The 15,011-nt window shown below is 59.0% G+C and overlaps 1 protein-coding gene across 1 annotated transcript in view; it reads left to right on the forward strand.

The window, feature by feature from the left end:
- The first annotated feature begins 858 nt into the window (after window positions 1-858).
- The window catches only part of CFAP46 (cilia and flagella associated protein 46), a 57,560-nt gene continuing 43,407 nt past the window's right edge, over window positions 859-15,011 (forward strand). Inside the window, exons 1-18 of the mRNA XM_059661993.1 lie at window positions 859-978; window positions 1,104-1,307; window positions 1,472-1,603; window positions 2,244-2,308; window positions 3,843-4,007; window positions 4,412-4,535; window positions 4,978-5,072; window positions 5,687-5,797; window positions 7,627-7,726; window positions 8,151-8,249; window positions 8,469-8,659; window positions 9,372-9,600; window positions 9,681-9,801; window positions 10,359-10,482; window positions 10,944-11,074; window positions 12,840-12,964; window positions 13,284-13,417; window positions 14,783-14,995. Of these exons, the coding sequence (XP_059517976.1) occupies window positions 859-978; window positions 1,104-1,307; window positions 1,472-1,603; window positions 2,244-2,308; window positions 3,843-4,007; window positions 4,412-4,535; window positions 4,978-5,072; window positions 5,687-5,797; window positions 7,627-7,726; window positions 8,151-8,249; window positions 8,469-8,659; window positions 9,372-9,600; window positions 9,681-9,801; window positions 10,359-10,482; window positions 10,944-11,074; window positions 12,840-12,964; window positions 13,284-13,417; window positions 14,783-14,995 (2,483 nt within the window). The remainder of the gene's footprint in view (window positions 979-1,103; window positions 1,308-1,471; window positions 1,604-2,243; window positions 2,309-3,842; window positions 4,008-4,411; window positions 4,536-4,977; window positions 5,073-5,686; window positions 5,798-7,626; window positions 7,727-8,150; window positions 8,250-8,468; window positions 8,660-9,371; window positions 9,601-9,680; window positions 9,802-10,358; window positions 10,483-10,943; window positions 11,075-12,839; window positions 12,965-13,283; window positions 13,418-14,782; window positions 14,996-15,011) is intronic.

The raw sequence follows: 15,011 nt of genomic DNA on the forward strand, positions 1-15,011 counted from the left end.
TACGCCAATTACCATTTTTCTCTTTTATTAGTGTTGATGCTGTTGATGTCGTCTTCCCTGGTTGGTCTGTTGAACTGGGTGGTTTCCTACAGATTTGTAGGGTTTGAAGGAAATCAGCCCTCCCGCTGCCTGGATGCTGTGTTGGCCATGTTTCCCGTTATTGAAAGAGGTTTTTATCACTTAGAAGTTTTTATGGGGTCATCACTCTTTCTTTTATGGTCTCTGGGTTTTATATCCTACTTATTCCCAGACCAAGAATTTTTATAATTATCTGCTTTATTTGGGAAATTTTTGGTCTCATTTTATTTTTTATTTAACTTCTTGATACCTCTAGAGCAGTGGTTCTCAACCTTCCTAATGTTGCGACCCTTTAATACAGTTCCTCATGTTGTGGTGACCCCCAATTTCATTGTTACAAATTGAACATAATTAAAGCATAGTGATTAATCACAAAAACAATATGTAATTATATACGTGTTTTCCGATGGTCTTAGGCGACCCCTGTGAAGGGGTCGCGACCCACAGGTTGAGAACCGCTGCTCTAGAGCTATGTTTGGTGTAAATGTGAGGTAGGGTTCTACAGCCGCCTAGCTGTCACGCGCCCCGGTCTGTCACTGTCTGATAAGCCGGGCCAGCTTTTCATAAGCTGTGTTTCTGGGTGGTTTCCAGCCCTGCTCTGCTCCCCCGAGGCCCTCGCTTTCGGGGGCTGGGGAGCCCGCATAGGGTGGACTCGGGGGAGTTCGCTTACGGACAAGTGTGGCCCCGCTGCCGACCTGTAGGACCGGTCCGCGTCCCCCTGTCGCTAGGCAACCGCCAGCGGCTGCAAGGGATTGAGGGAGACGCCGGGGCAGAGGCGCCATGGACCTGGTCATTACTCAGGAGCTGGCCCGCGCTGAGAGCCACCAGGGTGGGCGGGGACCCGGATTCCGAGAGCCTTCCGGACCCTGGGGACCCCCCTCCCTCCACCCCCAGGAGCGGGTACCGGGAGGCTGTGATTCTGAACCTGAGGCTCCCCCGCCGCGCCGCTGGGGGCGGGGCCGTGCCGAGAGGATCCTGTCCCTGTCGGCGGCCACCCAGGGGCGCGGCCCGGGCTGCCTGCCTGACCCAGGCCCCTCTGGGACCCTCCTGACTGCCCCTCGCTGCTCAGTGCTCACCAGCCTTCCTCAACGCTTGTCCTGACAGATGCCACCTCCCTGAAGAGAGCGTACGAGTTGATTAAGTCCGCCAACCTGGGGAAATCCGAGTTTGACCCGACCGAGAGCTTCAGCCCCGACCTGTTCGTTCTGTGCGCCGAACAGGCCCTGAAGGTCATTGTCCGAGGGGTTTCTGCTGGAAGCGGAAGGACGGGAGGGCACAGCGCCGGGCAGGTGCCCAGGGAGAGACCGCTGGGCCCCTCCCTCCTCAGGGCGACCTCGAGCTCCGCCTTGTGTTTTTGGGAAGGAGGCCGCGACCGGGCGGTGGTCTCTTGCAGATGGGGCAGCCAGAGGTGAGCGAGGACTGCATCCAGATGTACTTCAAGGCGAAGGGGCCGGTCACCCATTTTCTGGGCCGAGCGCACCTGTGCAGGGCCCAGCTGTGTGCCCCCAAGTCCACCGAAAATCTGGTGAGAGCCGGTTCCCGGAGCTTATTTAGATATTTTTATTGATTTCAGAGAGGAAGGGAGAGGGATAGAGAGATAGAAACATTAATGATGAGAGAGAATCATAGATTGGCTGCCTCCTGCACGCCCCCTACTGGGGAGGATCGAGCCCCCGGCATGGAACCTGGACCCCCTTAGTCCGCAGGCCAATGTTCTATCCACTGAGCCGAACCAGCCAGGGCGCCCTGCGTTGTCCTTTAGTTCCTGTGGACCAGGAGGCTTGACATGGACACTCTCAAGATTGTCAGTGAGATGAGGTGTCTGTCCTACTCTACTTCCCCCAGGAGGTTGCCTCGATTCTCTTCAAATTTCCACATCTTGAATCACAACAGTTAATATTTAACACCCCCTTCCAAAATTATGTCAGGCTACACAAACCTTAAAGTATTTAGAATATATATTTTTATTGAGGAAGGGAGAGGGGGATAGAAGCATCAATGATGGGGGAGAATCGCTTATCGGTTGCCTCCTGCTCATCCCCTACTGGGGATCCAGCCCACAACCTGGGAATACCAGTAGGCCCTTGACCGGAATCGAACCTGGGACCCTTCAGTCCCCTGAGCCCAACCGGCTAGGGCTAATTGTGCAATTCTTTATGTTTTAGGAGGAGTTTGAGAATTGCGTGACTCAGTACATGAAAGCGATCAACTTTGCAAAAGGAGAACCTAGGTAGGCCACGGTTCTGTCGCTCCGACCGGGACTGTGTGAAAGGTTTAGACCAGGATCTACCAGGTGGTTCTCTCTGTTCCTTGCTCTGTGTGTTTCGTGCACTTATCGTGTCACCCACGTCTCTAAGGTAGAGCTGGGCTTGAGGGTACAGTCCCCGTAGCTGCATCCTCTGCTCTGGTCCGTGGTTTCCGAGACCTGGGGTGACCTCTACGGGCCTCTCTTCACCAGTTCCCGGGCCTCTCGGGGGCTCAGCATCCCTCCCTATGCTGCCCCCACTGGTCTGTGTTCCCCCAGCCACCACCTGGGCCCAGGCCTCAGGTCTGTGGAGGTGATTTGGCTGAGAATCCAACACAGTTTTCTTCTTAATTAATGCTTGCTTCATCAAAAATACTATATAAGCTTGCATGCAACCTTTTTAGATAGGACACAACATTTTAAGGAGATTTCAGCTTAAATCCTGGGTTCGCTCACTCACTGTCCCGCTGCCTGCCTTTGATGGCTTTCTCTGGCTGGCCCCTGTAATAGGTGCTGCAGATGCGGGGCCCAGCCCCCAGACTCCCTCAGTGGGGACCTGCAGACAGGGAAGCCCGGTGGCCTCAAGCCAGAAGTTCTAAAGACAGTGGGTGTTTCAAGGGGACCATGCCCTGGGGCCAGGAAACGGGAGCGGTGGGCACTGTCAGGGAGGGGCCTGGTTGCTGCTGCATGCCAGGGGTCTTGGGGCTCTGAGTAAACCCACAAAGGAACCAGCAGCCTTGTCTTACTGCCAGCGCCCTGAGTCCTTCTCCTTCCTGGGTAATAGCGTTAATTAGCATCACGCATGCATCTAAGGGCCAGTGGAGAAGACCGCCAGACACCTGGGGTCCTACAAGGCAGAGCCCCCCGCCCCCAACCCCCCAAGAGAGGCCTGTAGAAAAAGGGACGAATCAGCCCCTGTGATTCTGAACTCAGTCCCTCAGGTGGCTCCCTGCAGCCCTCAGGAGGAAGCCCAGCTTCCCAGGGGTGTCCTGCCCCCCCCCCACTTTGCATTTCCTGTGTACACACAGAGCCTGCTCCCGGAAGGCTCTGCTCTCCCTCCTCCGCCTGCCAGTCCTCTTTTCCCGCACTGCTCTCCTGGCTGATTCCTGGTCACCTTTTGGGTCTCAGCAGGATGTCACCTCCAAGAAGCCTTCCTTGATTCTCCCTGCTCTTGCCTGTTCTTGCCTGTTCCTTGGGAGTCAAAGGAGGCCTTGCTCAGTGGTATATTTTCATGGGAAGCTGGGTACTTTGTGGAGTGACTGAATGAGAGAGGTGCTCTCCAGTCTGGCATCGGGAGCCTGTGGCCGGGTGATGGTGGCCGGGGCTGAGCTGGTGTCTGAGCAGGGCACCAGGCTGCCCCTGGGAGGGCTGTGCGTGTTCATGCAGTGCCGGCCATAGGTCTCAGAGGGGACTGCTGCCACCTGCTGGGGACAGAGGAACTCAGCTTTCTTCCCAGAAGAGGGCTGGGGACGGGCTCTGCTTCCGACCTGGTCTCAGACTTCCTCCTCTTGTGCCGTAGGTATTACTTCTTGGTCTATAACGCCTCGGTCCTCTACTGGCAAATGGTGAGGCCCTTTCTCAAGCCCGGGTATTACCAGTATGTGATCCCCAGCCTCTCCCAGATCGTGAGCGTGTTAAACCAGACGGAGGAGGAGGACAAGGACTGGCAGGCGGAGCTGATGCTGTGAGTGGAGGCGCCCGCCCTGCGCGCGCCCCGTGGGCGGTCGGTCACCCCCGGTGCAGGCGTCGGTCACTGCTCCGGCTCTGTAGCCGGGGTCCTGCGTTGTGTGACTGGTCTGAGGACGTTTCTGACTGTAGGTGACATCCCCTGGGTGTTACCACAGGACGTGTGCTTTGACTCAAAGCACAGAAAGTGTGAGCCTGTCCCATAGTCCAGTCCCCTTCCCCCTCCCCGTCCCTGCCACGCCAGACGATGGCTCGGGGTACGGAGCTGGCCCGGGGGGCCCCGTGTCTTCCCAAGTCTGTGCAGCATGAAAATAATACCAGCGTAATAGGCTGCTCAGTAGACATTTGCAACAGAAAATGGTTTCACCAGCGTTTTCTCTCCGCCACTTTGGTGTTACCCAGGGAGCTTCTGGAGTGTTACCTACAAGCTGGAAGGAAGGAGGAGGCCGCGAAGCTTTGTCCCACAGCAGCGCCGTTCATAAAAGAGCACGCGCCGCACAGATACCAGCAGATGTTTTCTGTGATGGTGAGTCGGCTGGTCCACCGCGGAGACAGGAGAAGTCGTTTTGCTCAGTGTCTTCCGTCAGAAACCTGCATGAAACAAGCCCGCAGGTCCAGCCACCGAGGGACACAGACACAACCCAACAACTGTTCTTCACTGCGACTCTGAGTATTTCCTCTGTAACAAACAGCACTGGCTTTTCAAAACAGTGGAAAACTTGGAAAGTAAAGCAATGACCATAACAACGTGTCTGAAGAGCATTCATCGTCTATTAAGTCCTGTGTTGGAAATCAAGTGATATATGAAAAACTAAGTACTAAACATAATTCATGAAAAGATAGTTGTTCATTGCAAATGTTAACGTCAAAGAAGGAGTATTCGCCAACGCATAGCTAAACGCGACATCCGATCTCTACCTGATTTCTCCTTGAAACCTGAACTGATATCTTGTTCCATTTCCTAACAGGTACGTCATGAATTGATGGACGAGCGTCAGTTACAGGAAGAAAAGAAACGTTCCATTAACCTGGCCATCACTTTCCACATTAACTTTCTAAAACAGTAAGTGTTTAGGGAGGGAGAACAGGCGTGAGATTTCCCGGTGCCCTCTCTCTGCTGTGCCCGTGGGGGCGGAGCTGCGGGACAGCCGTGGAGGGGGGCTTCTACTCCAGGGGAGGTTGGAGGCTGGCCAGGAAATTCAGCAAAACTAGAGGAGTGGGCGAGACCCTGCCGGGGCAGCTGGAGGGCCCAGGGAGAGGAATTGCACCCAGGCACAGGCCTGCTGCCGCGGAGAGGGGGGCGGGTGGGCGAGATGCCAGCGTAGGGGAGAGGCCAGGGCAGCCAGGAGGCCCGGGTCCCGGGGCAGCCAGTGCGACGGGCTTGGCATCCCGCCAGGTGGGCTCTGTGTGTGCGGCTGGCCCGGCGGAGGGGCTGGTGCACAGTGTCCAGGTGTGTTCGTTTTCAGTGACGTAGGAAGAGAGCCAGATCCGGGGGTGGGGGCGGGTGAGGCGCGTGAGGTGTCGACCAGGAGCCGAGGAGAGAAAGGAGGTGGATTCATTTTAGGCCTCTGTTCGGTGGGAGAAACAGGTTCATGGACTCAGAGTATTTTTTTTTTTTTTGGATGATTTGAATAAACCCAACAGGAGCTGTGTTATTTATGTTTGAATTAATTCTAGAAAATTGGATAAGAATGATTTACCTGAAGATGCCAACAAAATTCTGAAGAGCACCTATAAACAGTTAGATCTCTATAATCACCAGAGCCCGCCTTCGACGGAAGAGGAAAAGTAAGTGTTTATGCCCTACAGGTGCACAGCTGCATGTGGCGGTACGGGCTCAGGTAAGGACGGGAGAAAGGGACGCGCTGGGGATCTGTAACTTCACATCCTACTTTTGAAAGTCAAATAGACTCTCGCCGAAGTGCTTTTCAAGGTCACCTTCCCGAGGGGCTGCCCGCCATTTCCAGGTGGAAGACAAGCATTCCGGTCACCTCCCTCCACCCCCCCACCACCTCCCCCCGGCCCCAACATCATGCTAACTTCTCAGTTCTGTGCGCCCCGGTTCCTGAACCCTCTGAGCCTGTTCAGAGTTTCGGACGATCCTGGCTTGAATTCCTGGGAGTGGTGCATTTTCTGAAAGCATCGGTGACCCGTGAACTTGGCAGAGCATGCACTAGGGTGCTGTCCCCACCCGCCCTGTGACGCAGCCTCTCCCCATGCGTGCATGAGGCCCCCCCCCCCCAGGTCTTGAGAGGGCTCCCCCCCCCCCATCGCTTTTGTAAGAGCTTGTAGCTTCGCTGCAGTATGGCAGAGAGGGTACCCGGAGCAGGCTTGGCATTTAGCTTCCTTGCGGTTCGGTGCGGTCAGCATCTGGTCGCTGTCCTTGCCCGGGAGGCGAAGGTGTGACCTCCACTTGCTGGGGATCAGGCTCGGTCGCCTGCTGTGCGCGTCAGGTGCTTCCTCGGCCTGACCCTCCGGGGCCCGCTGACACCTCGAGTGGGGAAAATGTTTTGTTCGATCAAAACCAGGAAGGACTAAAACCAGTCATTTCTACTTTGGTGGGTTCTCCCTTCTCACATGGGCCACAGGCCCGTGTGGCCGGAGCTCAGGGAGGGTGGGGCGGGGAGGCGGGAGGCTGGGCCTGCCAGAGCCCTTGTCAGTCCAGGGGCAGAGTGGGTGGAAGACGGGTGAGGCAGGGAGGGTGGGGCCCCAGGGACTCCCCCCTCCCAAGGCTGGGCCAGGGGAGGATGTTGACACCAGCACAGCCATTGGCATTCCTGTTAGGGTAGTGACGGGTGCGGGAAAGGGCAGGAGGGTGTGGGCTTGTCCCGGGGGCACTTGCTGTGTCTGGAGACACTCTGTTGCCACTCTCTGGGGACTCTCAGCATCCTGCCACGCACAGGACAGGTCCCCCACCCAGCAAGGATGACCTGGTCCCAACGTCAAAGCTGAGAAACCTGCCTGTCTTACACCAGGGCCAGTTCCTGGAGTCGCCACCTCTGTAGTGTCCTACCATCAGGTAGGACTGACTGTGTCCTCTGACTTGGTCCTTTCTCAGAGTTGCTCAGGCTGTCATAGGTCCTTGGCATTGTCATGTAAATGCTATTATAAAGATTGTTTTAAAAAGTTATTATTTATTGGTGAGAGAGAGAGAGAGAGAGAGAGAGAGAGAGGAGAGGAGAGGAGAGGAGAGGAGAGGAGAGGAGAGGAGAGGAGAGGAGAGGAGAGGAGAGGAGAGGAGAGGAGAGGAGAGGAGAGGAGAGGAGAGGAGAGGAGAGGAGAGGAGAGGAGAGGAGAGGAGAGGAGAGGAGAGGAGAGGAGAGGAGAGGAGAGGAGAGGAGAGGAGAGGAGAGGAGAGGAGAGGAGAGGGAAAGAAACATCGTTTGGTTTCCCGCTTACCTGTACATTCATTGGCTGGTTCTTGTATGTACCATGGCCAGGGATCAAACCCACAACCGTGGCGTGTCAGGATGACGCTCTCACCAGCCGAGCTGCTGGCTAGGGCTCTGTGTTCTCTTCTTACTTCCTGCCTCGGTGCCTGACGACTGGACGCCTGTGCTGCCGGGGGCATCTTCTCGGCACCCGGTGATGCCTTGCTGCTCTGCCTTTGTTTCCAGATTCTTCCTGCTTTTTGAATTAGCTCATCTTTCTCTGACCTTGAAATGTGAGGATGTTGCCGTCAGCTGCCTCTCAGACCTGAAGGACATTGTCAGCAAAGTGAGTGGCCAGTGACTGTGGGTGGGCACCTGCCCACTGTGATTGGACGGCAAGGGGAGGGAAGGGAAGGGGAGGGGAGGGAAGGGAAGGGGAGGGAAGGGAAGGGGAGGGGGACGAAGGGGAAGGGAGGGAAGGGGTGGGAACAGAAGGGGAGGGAAGGGAAGGGAAGGGAAAGGCTTGGAGCCCAGGAGGCACGTTTCCCTCTGTCTGTTGTGTGCAGCTCAGGTGGTAAATTTTTTTTTAGCTTTTTCACTTAAATCTTTGTATCTTTTATAAACATTTAAAATTTTAAAATATATTCTTGTGTTCTGATTTTTATTTGCTGAATTTCTACCTAGTGCATTGAGTTATTTAAAATTGTCGTTGAAGTTAATGGCTGTGTGTGATTGCCTTCGTGCCAAGTCTCCCTATCTGCGTTGTGCAGGACCCTGGGAAGCTGATCGAGATTGAGTGCTTGGAGTATGAATTAGAAGCTCTAAGGCTCGAAAGTAAAATTAAAATCTACATTCGAGTGGCTGTGGAGGTAAACCCTGCGCAGGAGCTGCGGGTGCCCGTCTGGGTGCGGGTTTCCCGCGCGCTGGCGCTGTGAGAGCCAGTTGGTGCCACATTTGAGGGTGCTGGGATGTGGCAGAGACCTCACGCTGACCCTCAGACCTCCCAGGGGCCCGCCCAGGGGCCACCCGAAGCCGGTGACTGGCACCCGTCTTTCCAGCTCCCACACTGGTCATTGTCTTTTGTGCAGACCCAGCTGAATATCATACAGAGACTGGACGTCGTGCTGCAGCGAGCCATCCGCCTGGGCGACCCCCAGGTCATCCACGTGGTGTGCACCACGCAGTGGAACCTGTGTCTCCCGCTGCTGCAGCACAACCTGCGGCACCACCTGCGCAAGCCGCTGACCAACATCGCGGAGATCCTGGAGAAGATGGACAGGTAGGGCGTGCGTCGGCGCCCCGGGCTGCCCGCTCCGAGAGGGGTGACACGTGGGCGGGCGAGAGCGAGGCCAGACTTCTCCCACCCCAGGGATAAGGATGAAATCCAGCTCATTCTCCCCAAAGTGCCGCACGCCGGGGAAGGCACCCACCCTTAAAGGGGGCTGGAGACGCTGGGTCTCGTGTGGAAGGGGGAGGAACTCCCTTTTCCTGCTCAGACGTGGCCTCCGCCCCGCCGGCTGCCTGTGGCTCCCGCACAAGTGCCCGGTGGGGATGGGCCCTGGGGCAGGTACCCTGTGAGTGGGCGTGTGTGCCTCAGCCCAGGAGACCCGGGGGTAGAGGCAGGGCTGCTGTCGAGTGGGGAGTACTGAGTTGGCAGCACTGAGAGCCGTGCGGGGTGATGACGGGGAGACAGCACCGGCGGACGGAGGTGACGAGCCCCAGCATCACATGTCCCTCACTCGCAGCAGCTCCTGCTAGCAGGACCCTGGTTTGCTGAGCTGCTGCTGCTCAGTCCTGGAGGCCAGGTCCCGGCTGTTGTCGCCTGCTGGGCTCAGGCCTCCTGTGGTCGCCAGGGACCTCCTCTCTGTGCGAGTCCTCAAGGCGAGGCCGGTGGCACCTGCAGGGTGTGGAGGCCCACTGCACGGCACCCCCGAGGCGCTCGCGGGCGGCCAGCGTGCCCCACGCCCCGTGACGCTGTGCTTGCTCTCCAGCCTCATGGTCCTGCTTCGGTGCCAAGTGCACATGGAGATGGCGCGCATCGAGGAGGGCGAGGACCGCCTGGAGCCCGCCATGGAGCACCTGCAGAAGGCCATGCGCCTGGATGGCCAGGGCCGGTACCAGGAGAAGCTCAAGATGGCATTCAACCGGCTGCGCCTCTGCTCCATGCTGTACCAGTCCCCCGAGCGTGCCGAGGACAAGGCCATCATGGCCATCGAGCAGGTGCCGCACGGGGCCCCACGGCGCCTCTTCGGAGCCCGAGGGCGCTCAGGAAAGACCGGAACCATCTCTCCCTTGCGCAGGCAAAGAAAGCCATGCCCAAAGACAGCGTCCGGAAGAAGAGGGCCCTCCTGGTGAACGCGGGCCTGGCCCTGGCCCCCGACACCTTCCAGATCGTGCTCGACAGCGAGAACGAGACCAAAGGTAGGTGCTGCCTCCCTCCCGGGGCACCAGCCTCCAGCTGCGAGGCAGAGCCCGCCCCCCCCCCGCCCCCCCCTGCCCCCTCCCGCCCGCTGCGCCCTGCCCCGGGCGGGGACCGGGAGGTCTGAGCCCGGCCACCTTGCCCTCTGCCTGCCAGGCCCTGACATGGAGCTCTCAGGAGGGGCAGCCTCCAACACCAAACCGCTCAAACACCTGGCGCTGGGCAGGCACCGGCCTGAGGGAGAGCCAACTAGGGCCTGGGTGGCGCTGCCACGGGCCAGAGCAGGGCGGGGTGACCAGGCCTAGCCTGCAGCACGCTGTGCCCAGTGGCCTGGCAGCTTCCCCCTCGCACACAGGCACTGTGAGCTCGACCTAACTCCCATCAAAAGACTAAACGTGCCCCGGTGAGGGGTCCCTCTACGCTCCGTCTGAGCCCAGAGCCCTGGGGTTGCCGTGACAGTGGCTGCACAGATCATCCCTGGAACGGAGGTGCAGTCCCTCCGTGTCACGTGACCCCTTGCATGACGTCAGCCTCGTTTGCCTTTCGTTTCTGTCCTCAGTTTCCATCGGGAGAAACAGGGGCCGGTTCACCGCCCTCTACGCCAAAGCGCGGCACCACATCCTCAGCGTGGAGAAAGCCTCCGGGCACTTGCGGCGCCTGGGGAGTGAGAATGAAAAGGAGCGGTGAGTGGGGACCCGGAGAGGGACAGGTCACACACAGCCAAGCCCCCGAGCCATTGCGGCTGTCGCTCGAGAGCAACCGTCTGCAACGGCCGAGCTGACTGTGGCCCTGGCCCCACGCGTGGTCCTGGAGGCCGGCAGGAGGCGGCGCACGGCTGGGGGGCCTGGCAGGGAAGCCACCTGGTATGTTAACTAAACGACGGGGGTGTGGCTGCCATGACACTGGGCTCGGGCACCCCCTACCCTCTCACCCCGTCCCCCGGGGACAGCTCCCCCCTGCCAGGCCGCCCTGTTGCCTCTAGCCCCTGGCTGTGAGATTGATTGTCTCATGGTCGCTTTTTTGCAACCTTGAAACTGTAGACCCACCAGTGCCTTCTTCTCAGGAGCAGTTGTTCTAGTGGTTTCTGCTTCTACCAGCCACAGCCAAGTTCACATTTTCCTTCGTTTGGGTCTTTGGTGAGCAGAGTACTGATTTGGGCAGAGCTGGCCAAGGTTGCCCGGAAGCAAGGTGTATGGGATGTTTGCCGGACAGCCAGCCGCTTCTGCCTCCTGTACGACAGCGTCAAGGTGAAGAAGATGGCGCGGGCGAAGAAAGGTGGGCGCAGCCCCCGTCAGCGCCCAGCTCACTGCCAGGCGGCGAGCCCAGCAGGGGCCGCCTGGTCCTGGGAAGGGTCAGTGTGCGAGGACTTGAGTCCGGTGGGTCTTCAAGTGCAAACAGAATTTTACAGATGTTTGCAGCTGGCTGCACTGTTCGTGATGGGGAGACAGTGATGTGAGGGTCATCCCGGGAGAGAGAGTGATCATGTGTTCGCTCCCTGAGAATGTGATGGTGAGAGTGATGGTGATGACAGTCACCCCGAGAGTGTGACAGTGAATGTGACGGTGAGAGTGATGGTGATGACAGGGTCACCCCGAGAGTGTGACGATGAATGTGACGGTGATGACAGGGTCACCCAGAGTGTGACAGTGAGTGCGGCAATGATCACAGGGTCACCCCGAGAGTGTGACGGTGAGAGTGATGGTGATCACAGGGTCACCCTGAGAGGGGGACGGTGAGTGTGATGGTGATGACAGGGTCACCCTGAGAGTGTGACAGTGAGAGTGATGACAGGGTCACCCCAATAGTGCGACGGTGAGTGTGACGGTGATGACAGGGTCACCCTGAGAGTGTGACGGTGAGAGTGATGGTGATGACAGGGTCACTCCGAGAGTGTGACGGTGAGTGTGACGATGATGACAGGGTCACCCCGAGAGTGTGACGGTGAGTGTGACGGTGATGACAGGGTCACCCTGAGAATGGGACGGTGCGAGTAATGGTGATCATAGAGTCACCCCGAGAGGGGGACGGTGAGAGTGACGGTGATGACAGGGTCACCCCGAGAGTGGGATGGTGAGTGTGACAGTGATGACAGGGTCACCCCGAGAATGTGATGGTGAGTGTGATGGTGATGACAGGGTCACCCTGAGAGTGTGACAGTGAGAGTGATGACAGGGTCACCCCAATAGTGCGACAGTGAGTGTGACGGTGATGACAGGGTCACCCTGAGAGTGTGACGGTGAGAGTGATGGTGATGACAGGGTCACTCCGAGAGTGTGACGGTGAGTGTGACGATGATGACAGGGTCACCCCGAGAGTGTGACGGTGAGTGTGACGGTGATGACAGGGTCACCCTGAGAATGGGACGGTGCGAGTAATGGTGATCATAGAGTCACCCCGAGAGGGGGACGGTGAGAGTGACGGTGATGACAGGGTCACCCCGAGAGTGGGATGGTGAGTGTGACGGTGATCACGGGGCCATGATTGCTGACAAGGGTCCTTTTTTGTGCGTCTGGCTTCCTATTCAATCATCTTGTTTGACTCTCACAGTCACTGCGGGGTCGTTAGTGAGAAAAGGGAAGGGACCTGTTGTGCGTGAGACCCAAGGCCATGTCGAGGGTCCTATGGGCCGAGTGCCGAGGCCGGAGCTGACGGCGTGGGTGAGGGGTGCAGGCGTGCTTCCCAGGAGTGTGGGCAGGCGCTGGGTCCGGGATGCGTCCAGGTGCCGTCCCTGGAGGAGCTCTGGTCTAGTGGGCAGTGAAGATACAGGGCCTGTGAGAGGTGAGAGGCGGCCTGGAGGCGGGGGTGGCAGGCTTGGCGGGCAGAACCGCAGGAGCAAAACCAAGAACATGCTGTCTGTAGTGTCAGGTAGAGATGGGGACACCTTTGTCACCCCCCGGGGCCCACACGCCTGGGGGAGTTTCCTCCGCCCCCTCCTGGCACAGCGCCCGCCCCTCAGAGACCTGCCCACCCTGGAGCCGGGAGGGGCAGCCGTCCTGCCTGGTGACCTGGGGCCTTGTCTGAAGCGCGGCTGTTCCCCCAGGAAGGAAGAAGCGGGGCACGGACAGCTCGTTAGATGCCAAGGCCCACTCGCAGGTCCTGCTGCAGCGGCCGGGGTCCCCCAGCCTGCTGCGGAAGTTCGCGGAGGTGGGGTTCATCAGCGCCGAGGTGTGTCCTGTGCACAGGTCGGCCGGCGGGCCCGGGTCCCCTCCGGCATCCGCTCAGTCCGCCGTGGTGGCCGCGTGGGCATCCGGGGGCGCTGACCCCACCGCCTGGTGGAGTGACAGTGGTGCCACCTGTCCCCACCACTGCTCCCTAAATGAGACGGTGCACGGGGAGTTTCCTGGGCTCTGGGGGATTTTCTGGGAGAAACATAGAAATCAAAATGTGACATGTTTGCTATACATTTTCCCTAGAAATCGTTTCTGAGCTGTGCCTGGCGGGGGCGTGGCTCCGTGACCTCTCCCGCTGCGCTGTTCCTATACAGGCCACTGTCCACTTGCTCCAGTCAGAGGGTGTGGAGCTCAATGACCATCCCAAACCCACCGAGAACCTGAGCCAGCACCCGACAGGCTACGTGCTCGAGTCCCCCGAGGAAAACTCAGAGTGGAACACGTACAAGTAGGGGCCGCGGGACCGGCGGGGTCCCCGTGTCCTCTGCCCCCTGTGGCGCCGTCTGTCCCTGAAGCGCGGGCTTTGTGGCCGCCGGGGGAGGTGTGGAGAGGAGGGCAGGGCTGTGTCCAACCAGGAGCGTGGCTGGTGTCCTGCGTGAGAACAGCCGCAAGACTGGGGCCCAGGGTTTCCGACTCGTGTTCCTTCCGACCTTCCCGTTGTCGGTAACAGTGAGATGTTAGGGGAGGAGAGCAAGGGGCTGCTCTCTAATCTGCCCAGAGGAGAAGGTGTGCGGGGTCACGCCTCGATGGCTCCCCGTGTGAACGGCAGCATTCCCCTCGGAACGTCCAGGAGACTCGCCCACGTGAGATGCCTCGAGCCGGACACCTGGGAACCAGGGCCGTGTTGATAACGACAGTCCGAGTTGTTTTTAAATCGAATAGTATTTTTTAAGGTCAATGACTGAATGTACCGTCCCGTCCCAGGAGCTGCGCCCTACGTGACTGTTCTCACCCTCCGCCCGGGGGGGGGGGGGAAGGGGGGGGAAGGCCTGCTCCCCTCCTCCCGTTACGCAGGCAGCGGCTCTCTCAGCCGCCCGCCCTGGAGCGCGAGGAGCGCTGGCCTGTCTGTGCGCCGTGCGCACCGGGGCGCCCCAGTGGCCGGCTGGGAAAGGAGCAGGCGCCACTTTGTGCGGATCGTTTGATTTGATGGAAGGTCCCCTGTCCCTGTGGCCTTCAGAGCTGCACCAGGCGAAGCTGCCAGGCCCGTCTGGGCCCAGGCCCAGGAGTTTCCATTTGCAGGAGGGTCCGCAGACCAGGGCTCAGGCCACATCTGACCCAGGGCCTGGTTGTGTACAGCCCAGGAGCTGAGTGGTTTTGACATTTTAAAAATCTGTGAACTAACATAGAGGAAGATATACAAGAGGGACGACCTGGAGCGGCAAAGCCTAGATACTGCCTGGCCCTTTACAGAAAGGGTTTCCCTGCCCAGTCCCAGGTGGACAGTCATCACTCGCCCACAGTGCTGAGTGGACCTGGTCGCCCTGAGGAGAGGGGCCGGTGTGTGAGGGGCGGCCACGGAGGTGGGCAGGCAGCCGGGTGGCCCTGGGGCAGGACTTTGCCCTCAGACGGGGAGGCTGGGAGTTTGTAGACCAGCTACCGGGCGAGAGTGCCCGACGGATGTCCTGGGTGGAGGAGGGGGACTGGGCAGGCCCAGGGTCCTTTAGGAGAGCGTAGCAGGCACCCCCAGCAGGGGCACCTCTCTGACCCCGCTCCACAGCCGGGGCAGGGCCCTGGGCAGATGTCACGCTGGGTCTGTGCTGCCCGTGGGGGTAGGTCTTGCTTCAGAGGCGAGCGTGGCGTGTGCGTCCTGCAGGAGCTGGATCGAGAGCCTGTCGCAGTACGCCATGAACAGCTGGCTGCGGTCTGCAGAGATCGGACAGGAGATCCAGGAGGCCTGGATCGTGCAGAACGCGATGGTGTACGTCCTGAACCACAACCACCATCTCATCATGGCCGGGCGGCAGAAGGAGCTGGTGGACGCCTTGTACCACCTCCTGACCATCGTCAAGGCCGTCGGCCACAACGGGTGGGTCCTGGCCCTG

Source organism: Myotis daubentonii, chromosome 13, assembly GCF_963259705.1.
Source record: "Myotis daubentonii chromosome 13, mMyoDau2.1, whole genome shotgun sequence".
NCBI classification, from domain to species: domain Eukaryota; kingdom Metazoa; phylum Chordata; class Mammalia; order Chiroptera; family Vespertilionidae; genus Myotis; species Myotis daubentonii.